The sequence below is a fragment of the Empidonax traillii genome, unplaced genomic scaffold (assembly GCF_003031625.1).
Source record: "Empidonax traillii isolate 1590-97213 ecotype Southwest subspecies unplaced genomic scaffold, ASM303162v1 scaffold12:size2584012, whole genome shotgun sequence".
Taxonomy (NCBI): domain Eukaryota; kingdom Metazoa; phylum Chordata; class Aves; order Passeriformes; family Tyrannidae; genus Empidonax; species Empidonax traillii.
Window position 1 is genome coordinate 432,742 of NW_020955205.1, and position 13,370 is coordinate 446,111.

General features: G+C 57.7%; 2 protein-coding genes across 3 annotated transcripts in view; both read left to right on the forward strand.

The window, feature by feature from the left end:
• EDC3 (enhancer of mRNA decapping 3) overlaps nt 1-13,370 on the forward strand; it is a 649,718-nt gene that overhangs the window by 386,252 nt on the left and 250,096 nt on the right. The window contains exon 2 of one of the 2 annotated variants that reach the window (XM_027888174.1): nt 10,441-10,451. The exons of the other annotated variant lie outside the window; for it this stretch is intronic. The gene's annotated coding sequence lies outside the window, so the exon portion shown is untranslated. The remainder of the gene's footprint in view (nt 1-10,440; nt 10,452-13,370) is intronic. 2 annotated transcript variants of the gene reach the window in all.
• Nucleotides 1-13,370, forward strand: part of CSPG4 (chondroitin sulfate proteoglycan 4) — a 33,161-nt gene that overhangs the window by 19,266 nt on the left and 525 nt on the right. Inside the window, exons 6-11 of the mRNA XM_027889900.1 lie at nt 2,398-2,596; nt 2,775-2,909; nt 3,066-3,220; nt 4,068-4,251; nt 4,456-6,353; nt 12,104-12,154. Coding sequence (XP_027745701.1) covers nt 2,398-2,596; nt 2,775-2,909; nt 3,066-3,220; nt 4,068-4,251; nt 4,456-6,353; nt 12,104-12,154 — 2,622 coding nt within the window. The remainder of the gene's footprint in view (nt 1-2,397; nt 2,597-2,774; nt 2,910-3,065; nt 3,221-4,067; nt 4,252-4,455; nt 6,354-12,103; nt 12,155-13,370) is intronic.

Here is a 13,370-nt window from a genome sequence, read left to right on the forward strand (position 1 = left end):
GTCACTAATTCCACCAAAGAATTTATTGGAAAACATGCAAGGACAATCACCCCCCCACCTCTCACCATCCCAGGATGGCAGGCAGTCATGTCTAGGCTGGCAGCAGGAAAGCAGCCTCTTCCATGAGGACCATCATGCAGTGGCTTTGAGAAGGGTTTTGGGAGCCTGGGCTCTGGAGGAGATGCCCAAAGCAAAGGGGCTGCCCTGCCTAGCCAAAGAAACAGCCACTTTGGGGAGTACTGCCAGAGTTTGTGGGGTGTCCCTATCCCCAGCTCTGTGCCTGCTCCACTTCTCCCCCTCCAGCCCCTGGAAGCTTCCCAGCAAATCCCTTTTATAAAGCATTAATTGGTGCCTCTAGATCTGCCTCACCTGTGACAAAGTCCAGGGAAAAGTTAACCCCTCGGCTGTTGGGCCCACAGCAGCCGCTTTTCCCCATTCCAGAGGCAAAACGGGAGCACAGCCTTCCCTTCCTCCCAGCCACCATGCTGAAAAAACAGGGTGAAAAGACAGAAAAAATCTCCAAAATAAACCCTGAGGCAGCAATCTGTCTGCCTTTCCATTGGGATCCCCCCCACACCACCACACAACACACCCTGGGAAGAGTAACCACAGCTGCCCGGAGGGGCTCTGGAGCTGGGAAAGGCTTCCTGCCTGGAGAGGGAGTGATGGGAGAGGCCCAGCCCTGTGTGTTTGTGCTCTGGTGAGGGATGACTTCAGCATTTAAAGGTCAGGACGGGTTGCACAAAGGCTTCCAGGGATGCCAGTCCTTGCAGGCCTGGGGGGTAAATGGGATAGGTCTAGACCCCAAAGTGGAGCCCCTTAGGAAGGAGCAGCAGTTTTTGGGTTGGATCTGGGGAAAGATGGCTGGATGCCACCAAGAGAGAGGCTCCCACTGCCACACCAGAGCACACAGCCATGCTTCTGGCACCGTTCCGTCACCTCCCAGCACACTCTCCCAGAGAGCGGAGGTGACACAGAGGCTGAGCAAACATAATAACCTGAGCAGGCGAGTGCAGTAGCCAGGCGGAAGGCTTTAATAATTCAGGGAGGACGAGGAGCATGGAGAAGTGGGTCAGCTCCCACAGCGTGGGCTCTGGGCTGGGAGCAAAGCTGCTCCTGCCACTACAACCATCCATTCCCAGTGGACAGCGATGCCTGGGGGCTGCCAGTCCCCCCCTGTTTTGCCCACAGAGCCTTTTCCTTGGCTCCAGGCCCCGGGTACAATTACAATTCCAACTGCTGTTCTTGCCGGGGAGAGGGAGCAGCCCAAAAAACTCGGTGCACACACAGCAAAGCTCATGCCCTGGCTGTGTGTCCAGCAGCACTTCCCCCACCCCATCTCTCCAAAGCTGTGTTTTTCAGCCTGCCTCTCACCATCCCGCGGGGACTGCCGATGGATTTAATTTCCCTGTCGGCACCCACACCCACTCAAGCAATGTTTTGGGTTAGGCCAGCTGAAAACAGAACAGCTGGTAACAGAAAAGAGCTCATCCAGCTCCTCCAGTGCCTGCCTAGGTGTTGTTTTGTGGATTCCCAAGATGCAGGCCAGGCTCGCGATGCCATGGGATGCAGTGCATCCCGCCCCTCTACCCCAGGTGAGCCACGGGAAGGCTCTATCCACTCGTGCCATGATTTCAGGGCATCCTGAGGGCAAAGGGCAGCTTTGGGGTGTGTGGGCAGAACCTGTCTGGCAGCACAAGGTTCATCCCCGTGGTCTGCCAAGATCGAGATCTGGCCCGGGGTTAGGAGTGGGGAAAATCGTTGCCTCCAGCTGGAGAGGAGAGATGCCAGGGCTTTGGGGTGGCAGTGTCCCCAGGGATGGGTGGGTGCCGCTGGATGGGGGGAAGCGGTCCTGGGAATTTCCGCAGTAGCTCTGAACTCAGCCACATACTTGTCATTCCTGGAGGGTTTGCTGCAGAGGCGGGCAGCCTCACAGTAGCCTTGTAGGGGGGCATGGAAGCAAGAGCGAGGAGAAACACCAGCCAGGGAGAGGCGGGGCTGTGGTTAACGCCTACCCAGCATCAGCTTGTGGACCCCTGTAAAATCTCTTCCCCTGCAAAGCAATGTCTGGAAGGCACAGCCCCTGCCCCAGGGCACCACACCCTCTTCCACTTTTGGGAATTGGGGAAACTAAGGCACAGATGGGGTAAGCCCTTGCCCTCTGGCACAGGCCGTGCAGAGGCACAGACCCAGCTGTGTGGCACGTGCTGGCAAACACGGCAGCAGTGATGCAGAGCTGGGAAGAGGCCAGATGATCTAGGCATCACCCGACACGCGGACAAGGCACCCTTGTTGGGCCGGGATGTGCTCCAGCACACAGCAAACCTGTCTGAGCTGGCATGGGGAAGAGATGCCACGGGTATCCCTGGGGGATTACAACCTCTCCCTATCCCCCAGCTGCAGGAAGGTGCCACGGCTGCTATCAGCCCCCACATCCTGAGCGCCGAGGACGAGGATTCCCCAGCAGAGGAGCTCACCTATTCCATCCAGCCCCCAGCCAATGGGAAGGTTGTGCTGAGGTCAGCACCCAGTACTGAGGTCCAGATGTTCACCCAGGCCCAGATAGACAACGGCCTTATCCTCTTCGTGCACCAAGGTAGGGCAGGACTGAGGTGCCTCAGCCCCCCTGCACCACCCCACAGTAATGGGGACACTGTGCCATCAAGGTGGATGCCAACCCCCTGGCACAGCACCCTGATCCAGGCCCTGCCAGCTTAATGGGGGGCTGCATCTCCTCTGCCCCCCACAAATTCCCTGGTCTGTGCTTTCTACAGGACCCCTGGATGGAGGCTTTGCCTTTGACCTGTGGGATGGTGAGAACCTGTCTCCTGGGCACTTCTTCCTCGTCAGGGCCCAGAGAGAGCCCATCATCAGCCTGGCCAAGAAGCAGAGCCTCACCGTCTGCCCAGGTGGGTACCAGCACATTCCCCATTCTCCCAGCAGAAAAGCAAAGGGGGCCCTTGAACCACCTACCCCTGCCCAAGCCCTGCTGAGGTGCCCATGGCAGAGGCTGCAGGTGGATGGCAAGGTGAGTGGGTGAAATCCATACTGCATGTCTTTTCCAGGTGCCAGGCAGCCCATCACCAGCCAGAACCTGCAGGCAGTGAGCAACAGCCCCGCCAGCTCCACCACTCTGTACTACAGCATTGAGCAAGCCCCACGCCTCGGCAGGCTGAGCAACTCCCAGGGGGAGGAAATCAGGAACTTCACCCAGGCCCAGGTGAGATTTCAACTCCTCCAGCCCCCCCAGAGCCCCAAGCACAGCCCTTCATCAATCCCCCACCACCAGCACGGGGGTCCCAGTCTGACCCCACTGCCACAACAGGCAGGGGCAACCTGATCCCAGGCAGGAGGCAATGCGAGGCTCCAGACGTGCTGTGACTTTCCCAGCTCTGCCAACAGCTGCTAAGACGGATTAAAAGCTGCCGCCCCAGCCTTGGATTTAGCACTGGGGGAGGCTGATAGAGTTATAATCCCCTTTCCTGAGCCATCTCTCCGCTGCAGAGCCAGCCAGCCGGCCAGCCTGGCAGCTGCTGAAAGGAAGAGCCAAGCACAATGCTCTCACCCCTGCTCTGAGAAAACCTTTCTCCCATGGGACCAAACTTTCTCAGAGCACAGCAAAGGTCTCATTTTATTCCATCACTCAGAAACACATAGATTTGCCCATGCTGGAAGTTCCTCTGTGCTATGCTCACCCTTGGAGGGTGCTGAGCAAGCCTGACCTTTCATCTGAGCCTCAGTTTCCCCAGTTGCTGGGCAGAAACATCATAGAATCACAAAATGATTTGGGTTGGAAGGTACCTTAAAGGTCATCTCGTTCCAACTCCCCTGCCATGAATAGGGACACCTTCTACTAAACCAGGTTGCTCCAAGCCCTGTCTAACCTGGCCTTATACACTTTCAGGGATCGGGTATCCACAACTTATATGTAGAGATACACCATGAGCCCTCCACAGTGTCTACCATGCCATGGCTAGTGATAATCCTCCTTTCTTACCTAATTAGAGCTTGGTTGCTCCATCCCAGAGTCAAAATAGGAGCTCACTGAGGGTTTTTTTAATTTTTAGGTGGACAGGGAGTTGATTTTCTATCAGCATGAGATGCCAGACAAGCCCTTCTGGCTGGCCCAAGATGCCATCCGCTTCCGCGTGGTCACTCCCATGACTATCTCGGATTCCTTCATCCTCCTCGTCCTGATCTCCTTCGAGGAAAAGTGTCCCCAGCGCTTGACTCAGCTATGGAAAAACGCAGGTAAAGGTGGGATGGAGAAGTGTGGGACAAACTCCTCTTCAAAGGGGGGCTCGTTTGGCTGAAGAAGACACCCCTGTGTTGTTTTCCATGGTTGATATCGCGTCAGACATCTAAAACTGCATCCAATTCCTTCCTCCATCACCCCAAACTCTCACCAACTTCCCCAAAATGATTCTTATCCCTGGTTTTCCCTTTTCTCCTCAGGTCTCCAGCTCACAAGGGCTCAGAAGGCGGACATTGACACCTCGGTATTGGACGCCTCCAACCTCATGAGCCAAATTCTGGTCTCTGAGAGAGCTGGATATGATGTTGTCTTCCTGGTAACGGAACTACCGGCTCACGGACAGCTCTTGGTGGCTGGTGTGCCTCTGGAACGGTCACGGCCCTTCTTCCTGCAGTCAGACCTGGCAGCAAGGCATTTGGCATATGCCCATGGTGGGGGCAGCACCCCCAAAGACCACTTCAGTTTTAAGGCTTGGCTCCGCCCCCGGGAACAGCAGTCTGTCCGTCCTCCACAGGAAGGGGTGGTCATCTCCGAAACGTTCAATATAACAGTGACCAGCAGCACCAAGTCACCGCAGGTGGTGAAGCAGAAGGAAGTGCTGCAGGTCCCACCGGGCTCTGTGGTCACCTTGTCCCGGGAGTACCTGGATGTGGCAGACCCATCGGTGTCCCCACAAGAGATGGTGTACAGCATCCTCCAGAGTCCTCTCGCCGGCCACCTGGCCGGCTCACACAACCCTCAGGAGCCCATCAAGCGCTTCACCCAAGCGGACGTCAACGCTGGCCATGTGGTGTTTGTTGCCACAGGGAGCCATGCCCCAGGGTCCCTAGCCCTGAGCCTTTCCAATGGCCACCACCCGCCCACCCTGACCTTGCTGGAGATCGAGGTGCTGCCTGCGTTGGGCACCACTGCGAGGCCGACACCGCTGGAAGTGCCTCAAGACCTGAACAGAGCCCCTTTGTCCCACCATCACCTCCTGGGCACCACACCGCGAGGGGCAGGTAATATCATGTACAGGATCACCAGGGAGCCCAGGTTTGGCCAAGTGCTCGTCAACCAAAAGCCATCGCGGGGTTTCTCACAGAGGCAGCTGGACCGCAGGGAGGTGGTGTTCACCTTCAACGACCTCACATCTCCTGAGGATGACTTCCAGTTCCTCGCCACGTCACGGGCAGGAAACTGGACCGGGGTGGTGAATGTGACCGTCCGTGCCGCAGTGAAGACCCAGCCAGGCAGCCTGTGGCCCCAGGGCACCACAGCCCTCCTAGACACCAGAGTCCTCGATGCCAGCGAGCTGGCCAACCGCACCAAGAGCGTCCCTGTCTTCAGGGTCCGCCGGGCACCCCATGCCAGCCGCCTGGTGAGGGTATCCAGGGACCCAGGACAACCCACCACCCCGATCGAGACCTTTAGCCAGAGTGAGCTGGAGCAAGGGCTGGTGGGACTGGAGGTGCTGGTTGCTGGGGACACCCACCAACCCCTGCAGAGTGACAGCTTCGTCTTTGAGCTGGTGGCTGCTGGCGTGCCACCGGCACTCGCATCCCTGGAGTACAGCATCGAGCCCTACAACGCCTCGAAATCCTATAGCATCACCCTTCTCACAGCCCCTCTGGCACCTTCGGCCCCGGTTCCCCAGGGCACAGCACAGAGCAGCCCCAATGCCAACGAGCTGGGCATGCCCCCCACTGCCTGGCTGGCCCCCAGCACCACCACTAGCCCCAGCCCTGAGGAGGGGGGCACCTTCCTCAGCTTCATCGAGGCCAACATGTTCAGCATCATCATCCCCATTTGCCTCATCCTCCTCCTGCTGGCCCTCATCCTGCCCCTGCTCTTCTACCTGCACAAGCGCAACAAGACAGGGAAGCACCATGTGCAGGGCACCCCTGCCTCCAAGGCCAAGAACGGGGCTGTGCCGGACCATGAGACCTTCCGGAGGACAGACCCCAACCAAGGCATCCCCCTAACGACTGTCAGCGCCCCGGAGGGCAAGGGCACAGGTCCCCCACCCCAGGGCACAGGTCCCGGGGCACCGCCAGACCCCGAACTCCTCCAGTACTGCCGGACTTCCAACCCCCCACTGAAAAACAACCAGTACTGGGTGTGAAGGGCTCAGGTTGCGGGTGCACGAGACCACCTGGGAGTCAAGAGCCTCCCACAGTACCACCAGCCACCTCCTCCTGGCTCTCCTCCTCCTCCTCCTTGGGAGCTGGCATCCCACAGATGCAGGAGGGCCCTGAGGATGCAGGGGCTGCTGCTCTGGCCCACCTGGGAGTCCCACATCTCTGGGTGGCTTTGGGCAGGGGAGGGGGGTACTGCATAAGCAAGTGGGGACAGGCAAAATATATGAGCATCCCTGGGGAACGCTGACTTCGGGGGCTCATTTGGGCTACCTGGTGGTGGCCACAGTGCTGGGGGGGACCTGATGGCCCTGGTCCCTTCAGAGCCACTCAGGCAGGTCCAGTGGTGGCTCCTCCATGGGCAGCACCATCTACCCCAGGGATGCTTGCCACAGCTCCTGGCACAAAAGGGACGATGAGGAGCGGCTTGCACTGAGTCAGGCTGGGGATGAAGCTGCCCAAATCCCCCAGGGCTAGGTGGGCTGAGACACTGGAGCAGAGGCTCGGAAAAAAAACTCCGTGGCCAATGCCAGGGGAATTTAGGAATCCCCACCCACTTGGAAAAATACCCGCCTCGCTCTTTCTCTACTTGCAAGTGTGCTTCATCAAGTCGATTGCACAGAGCCCTTGGGGAGGTTGCACAACAGGTAGGATGCCCTTAAGTGGGGAGGGGGGGCCAGGAGTTCACCTGGGCAGCATGAAACCGGAGAGGAGAGCAGAGAGCCATAGCCAGCACAGTTTTCCACTGTATACTCCAGTACGGCAAAAGTAAACAGAATAAAGTGCCTTTTCCGAGGTGCATCACTGTTTCCCTAAGCTGCTTCCCTTGCCAGGCCTGTTTTAAGCTGCTGAGCAACATTTGGAGGTAATGGACCATATTCTGGGCTCTTGCTCAAATTTTCCCAAGCCTGAAGTCTTAAAAACTTAAATAGAAACTGCTTGAGGAAGGGCAGAGGAGAAACTGAGCGCTGAGCTCAGGATGGGATTCAACAATAATACCCTGCACTGCTCCATCTGGAAAGCTCATCACAGGGCACATCCTACTCTCACACCACCCATAGGAAGCTGACATGAGCCCTCAGGGACCACGGGGGACCCCTTGCACCCCCCACCCAGGATAAAATCCACTACATTAACCCTCCCCAAAAAAATCACCTGATGTGGTCCCACTCCAAGGCTGCGGCAGAGCTGGGATCTTTGCCTGGACCGCGCCAGCGGTTTTCCTGGCTGGGTTTAGGGTGCCAAACCTTTGCTGAGCAGTAAATCACAACTGCCCTGCCTCAGCTGGCAGGTGCTGGCACATGCCATGGGCACTCACAGCCATCAGAGTGCAGGCAGGCACCCTGTGTCCCCCATCTCCACAGGACGGGGCACAGTATAGGCAGCCCCAGCACCTCCGATCTGCTTGACCCAAGGGGGTGGCTGATGGATGTCCCCTCCTCACCTCCATAATCCTCCTCCTGCCCCATCCAAAGGGGGGAAAATGATGTTTCCTTCTGCTCAGAGGCAAATCACACCCTCTTCCCTCTGTAAAATCGGGTCAGCGTGACCGTGCTGCCCACGTCACAGCTGGGAGACTGCCAGAGCAGTGCTGCTCCCAAAAGGTTGGGACAACCTCTGCCACGGACTCCTGCTCCAGTTCACAGCTCTGCGCCTTCCCCATCACATTCAAACACACACATTTATTATCTTCACTAATTACATACCCACAGTGGGGGATGGGGGTTGCAGAGAAGCCCTCCATCCACTGAGGGCTGCCTTGGTAACATCCACTGTATTTTCCTTCCAAATTACTCTCGCCTCGCACCCAAGGATTAAATAGAAGGAACGTGGCCTATTTTGTAAGGAACACTGAAAGCTAAGCAGGTTATTTTTAAAGCTTGTGGTTGTATTCCCACTGCTGGGAAACATCCACGTCCTGAGGTCAGGGGAGGACAGGCAGCAACCTGGAAAACAGTAGCGTGGATGGTGGCTCTCCAGGGCCAAGCTCTGCTTTGCAGGTTTAAATCCTCAAAGGTGGTGGCTCTGCTTGGGTTATGCGGGGTTCGTAGGATCAGACACAGCTTTCAGTGCTGCCCACTGCCATCAACCCACCTGGAGAAGGACTGAGGGTCCAGTCTGGACATGAAACAGACAAACCACAGCGCAAACAAGCTCAAAAGTTTCCTGGCCAGGCCCTTTGGCTTCCCCGGCACCCTCCCCTGCCAAGCTGGCTATAAAGTTTGCAGAGGTTTAGGGAAGATCATGGCATGGTTTGGGTTGGAAGGGACCTTAAAGGTCATCTTGTTCCACCCCCCTGCCACGGGCAGGGACATCTTCCACTAGCCCAGGTTGCTCCAAGCCCCATCTGACCTGGCCTTGAACACTTGCAGGGATGGGGCAGCCACAGCTTCTCTGGGCAACCTGTGCCAGGGTCTCACCACCCTCCCAGGGAAGAATTTCTTCCTAATATCCCATCTAACCCTGCCCTCTCTCAGTATGAAGCCACTCCCCCTTGGCCTGTAGCTCCAGGCCCTTGTCCAAAGTCCCTCTCCAGCTCTTCTGGAGCCCCTTTAGGCACTGGAAGGGACTCTGAAGGTCTCTCCAGAGCCTTCTCTTCTCCAGGCTGAACAACCCCAGCTTGCCCAGCCTGTCCCCAGAGTCCTCAGAGAGCACTTTGGCAGTGGGAAGGGAACCATAACCCCCCACAGCCATCTCATCTGTTGCAGGCTGGATCCAACACCTCTCCTGGGTTAACAACACCAGCACTGTAGGCGCAGGTCAGGTTTCAACAAGAGCCTGGAGGCACTAGGGCTCACAGGTAAGGATGAACCCAGAGCAGGAGGGGAAGCTGTCACAGCTCTGGTGACTGAACCAGTTTGCAGACACCTATTCAAATGCAAACGAAGAATCCACCCAGGGCAAGTAGGATCCTTTGGCTCGGAAACCCTCCCGGCAAGCTGTAGCCATGCAAATGCAGGGTTCAACAAATGAGGGACTTCATTCCCAGCCAGGCTTCAGGCCAGCACAGGAGACTGGGACCCGTGTAAGCATCATATCCCCAGTCTCCAAAATCCCACCACAGCTGCAGGACTTTGGGGATGACATTGTCCACACTTCTCCTGGGGAACAGAAGCACAGCAAGAATGTGAACCTCCCTGAGCTCAGGCAGGCAGCCTCACGCTGTTTTGGGGGGGATGGTTCGGGGCTCCTGCCTCCCTGTCCCAATCTCAAAACCTCCCTGGCAGCTCTCACCAGCCCCAGGAGATGCTCTACACTTCACTGGGAGCCTGGGATCCCTTCAGGGGGTATGGGTCACACTCTCTGATGGCAAGCAATGAGAAGCAGTCTCCTAGGGGGGGTAGCTGCATAGTGTGACAAAAAGTCAGCACCTCCACTCAGCTCCAAGCCAAACTCAGTACCCCAGGATGCTGGGAACCCTCCCTCCCTCCCTCCCTGCTACGTGCCTGCCTGATTCAGGCCAGTCATGCCCACAGCCTGCAGAACAGGCTCAGCTGGCAGCAAGCCTGGCAGGACAGGATGGAGCCTGGGGGAAGATCTGGCACGTCACCCTGGGAGCACCTCAAACAAACCCACACAGGGACAGTGTTGTCCCCAGGAACCTGGCATCTCTCCCACCATCTTGCCCACGAGAGATAAAGCACACAGATTTGAGCTGCAGAGCCAGAGGAGCTTCACAGGTCCGAGGGAAAGTATGGAGTGGCAAGGACCTGACACCAGAAAGCATCCCCCATTGCACCTGCTGCCCACCGTGGCTCCCCAGCCTCGCTGCAATTTAAATTTTAGGCAAATTGAGTCTGACCTCTGTTTCCACACCCAGCAACTCCACAGCAGATAGACAATGACGGAGGGATAACCACATCCCAGAGCCTGGGCTCTCCACCCCTCCTGCACAAATAACACACCCAGAAACACAGCTCCCCCGTAGCACAGGGCCTATTTCCCAGGCTCCATGCCTTCCCAGTGACTGCAGAGAGGGAATCCAGGCTGGCATGGAGAGCTGGGACAGGGTCTGACCTGAGCATCACATTGGCTGTGGCTGGGAGGGGAAACCAGCAGCAAGGAAACAAGGAGGGCTGGCATACCCCAATTAAAGGTGGTTCCAAGCTCATTCCCTAGCACAGGCACTACTGATCTCCCATAATCGCCCTGGGCTGTCTGGGAGCAGGAGGTAGCATTTATAGATGCAGCCAAGAGAACCAGCTGGTGCTCGTATCCTTGCCTGGAGGAGCCGACTCAGGGTCACGCTTCGGAAATATTTGAGAAGCACAGCAATTAAAAGATTGGAGCTGGCAGTCTGAGCTGTCTCCCTCTGCAGGATCCATTGCAGCCCCATGCCTGCATCCACCTGGAATTGTTCCTCTACACAGGCACACACTCTACCTCTTGACACGGTGGGGATGGCAGTGAAATCCCACTCATTCCCAACCCCAGAGCTGCTGCCAGCCCCAACAGGCAGGCAGGACTTCTCCCCACTCCCCTGGGACTGCTCCCCACTCCCCACTGGCAGCTGTGCCTCTCCAAGATGCTTGCCAACATGTGCCAGCAGCATGGCATGCATGGCAAGCCCCATCCTGCCTGCCTGCCCCACCAAGAGCTGCACTCCCCTTTGCCGTGGGAGGAGCTGGGTTGGGTTCACTGCAGTTCTTTGGTGGCTGATCCCGAATTATCGAACACTGGTGGGTGTGTCCACATGGCTCACAAGCCTCTGATCAGCAGCTCTGCTTGTCCCAGCATCCCCATCCTCTACCTTCCAGCTGCTTGGCTGGTCCCTGTGGGACCTCAGCTGATCCTGCTCCCAAAATGGGTCCTCCCACCCTGGAGCATCTTGTTGGTCTCAGGATGCCTGTACAGGGGTTTTAGATGCAGGTTGGCCCTACGGCCTGCTGGCCTGGTCCACATACAAACCGTGGTCTCCCAGAGCTCAGTCCAAGGATGCCAGATTTTCTTTCCACGGTGGAGAGAGATCTGAAGAGAAGCAAGACAAGAGCTCCCAGAAGCCACCTGCAGGAATGGAAGCAATGATGGACTCTCTGGTGCTGGCTGCGGGGCTCTCCAGGGTGGATGCCCCAGCCACTGCCACTGCTGCCGCCTCCAAAACCTGCTTTCATGCTGGCAAGACTCGCACAGGGCCTTGGCCTCGGCTTTCCCACGCAGGAGCAGCCTTGGGAAGCGGGAGGAGGAAGCAGATCTGCTCTGTGTTCCTGCTGTTTCCTCTTAGCCCTGTGCTTTTTTCTAGTTTTTTTTTTTTCTCTTGCGGGAGCAGGGAACAGCCTGTGTCACAGATAATAAAGGCAGTGGCTGACACCACGGGGGCACGTGGAGCACTGTGTGTACCCTCAGGCCCCCCTCCACTGTCACCCTAGACTCTGGGTGCCCACTCAGCAGCAGGAGCACTGGGACAGCCACTGGGACGCTTGGAGCCGGTTCCATCCGTCCAAACTTTGGCACATTTGCAGGATGCTCCTGGAGATGCAGAGGGAAGCAGGAGGATGCTCAAGTCCCCCATCTGGCCAAGGCAGGGCCAGACCCTGAAATGCTTGCTCATGGGCAGAGAGGGTCCAGCTGCCCGCTGCCAGTGGCAGAGGGAAAAGGCAGGAATGTTAATGGGATACAGATTCTTCCAGCCAATGGGTTTGCTTTACCCAGGGAGCATGGTCCAGACATGAGGGTAACAGAGAGGGCTGGCTGGTGGGGCAGGGAGACCTTTGTGGGTGCTGAAGGACCACAGAGAGCACAGGTCCACTCTCTGGGGAAACTGAGGCATGAGCCTTCCAAAGGGGTGCATGCAGCCTGCAGGGACCCTATCCCATCCCCATCCCCATGTCAGGACAGCAGAGCAGAGGATGGGGCACTGGGACATCCTGGGGCACAGGGACATCTCTTCACTCCAGCTGCACATCCTGTCTTCAGAACATCTCGGGGACCGTGCTGCCATGGGGGATCCCAGGCAGAGGAATCCCCTTGCCCAGGCAAGTCCAGGGAAGCTGGGATGCTGACACAGCTCCGGAGGCTGCTTGCAGTGCCAGAGGCTGGCTGCCTGCCCGGGGATAGCAGTGGCAGGCTCAGTCCCAGTGCCCATTGTGCTTCCCAAGGGAGCTGATCTGGGGGAAGGGACACACCATCCCACAGCATCTGGCCTCAGCATGGGGCCAAGGCCACCACAGTCATCCAGAGCGTGACCAGCAGGGCCAGAGACCAGTCACTCCGATGGGATTAGCATAGGGGTCAGACACCATTCCCAAGGCTACTGGGACGGGATGGGGACAAGGAAGGAGGTGGCCAGGGTGGGATGAGGCTGGGATGGGATGGGGCTGGGATAAGATGGGACCAGGGTAGGGTGGGGCCAAGGTAGTATCTGGCCAGGGTAGGATGGAGCTGCAGTAGGATGGGGTTCGGATAGGATGGGGCCAGAGTGGGATGGGGATGGGATGGGATGGGATAGGAATGGTGTGGGATAGCGCCATGGAAGGATGCAGCCTCGGTAGGATGGGCCGAGAATAGAATGGGGCCACGGTAGGATGGAGTTGGGATGGGATGGGGTTGGGGTGAGATGGTGCCAAGGTGTGATGTGAATGGAGTAGGATGGAGCCAACGCAGGATGCGGACAGGGTGGGATGAGGCTGGGGTAGGATGTGGGACGGGGCCATGGGAAGGGGACTGCCCTGGCTGCCGGACACAGGAGGGAGGATGTGCACCACTGCTGGCTGTGCTTCAGCGTGCAGGCTGGGGAGGGCTCCGGGAGGATGGAGCGCAGCCGCCGCATTCCCAGTGTCGCTGTTAGTTTAACAATACCCTGCTGGCCTGCATGCTGGGGCTAATTTTATCCCTGGAGCCAGGCCAAGGCGGCCCTAACTTTCCTCGCTGTGATTTATCCCAGCCATTTCCCTTCAAAAACAAGGCCCCCGTGCCAGCCCCGCTGCCTCCCAGGCAGCCGCACGCTGCCCCAGGCCCTGAGCAGTGCAAAGCAGGGCAGGATTTGTCCCTTGGTGGGTTCC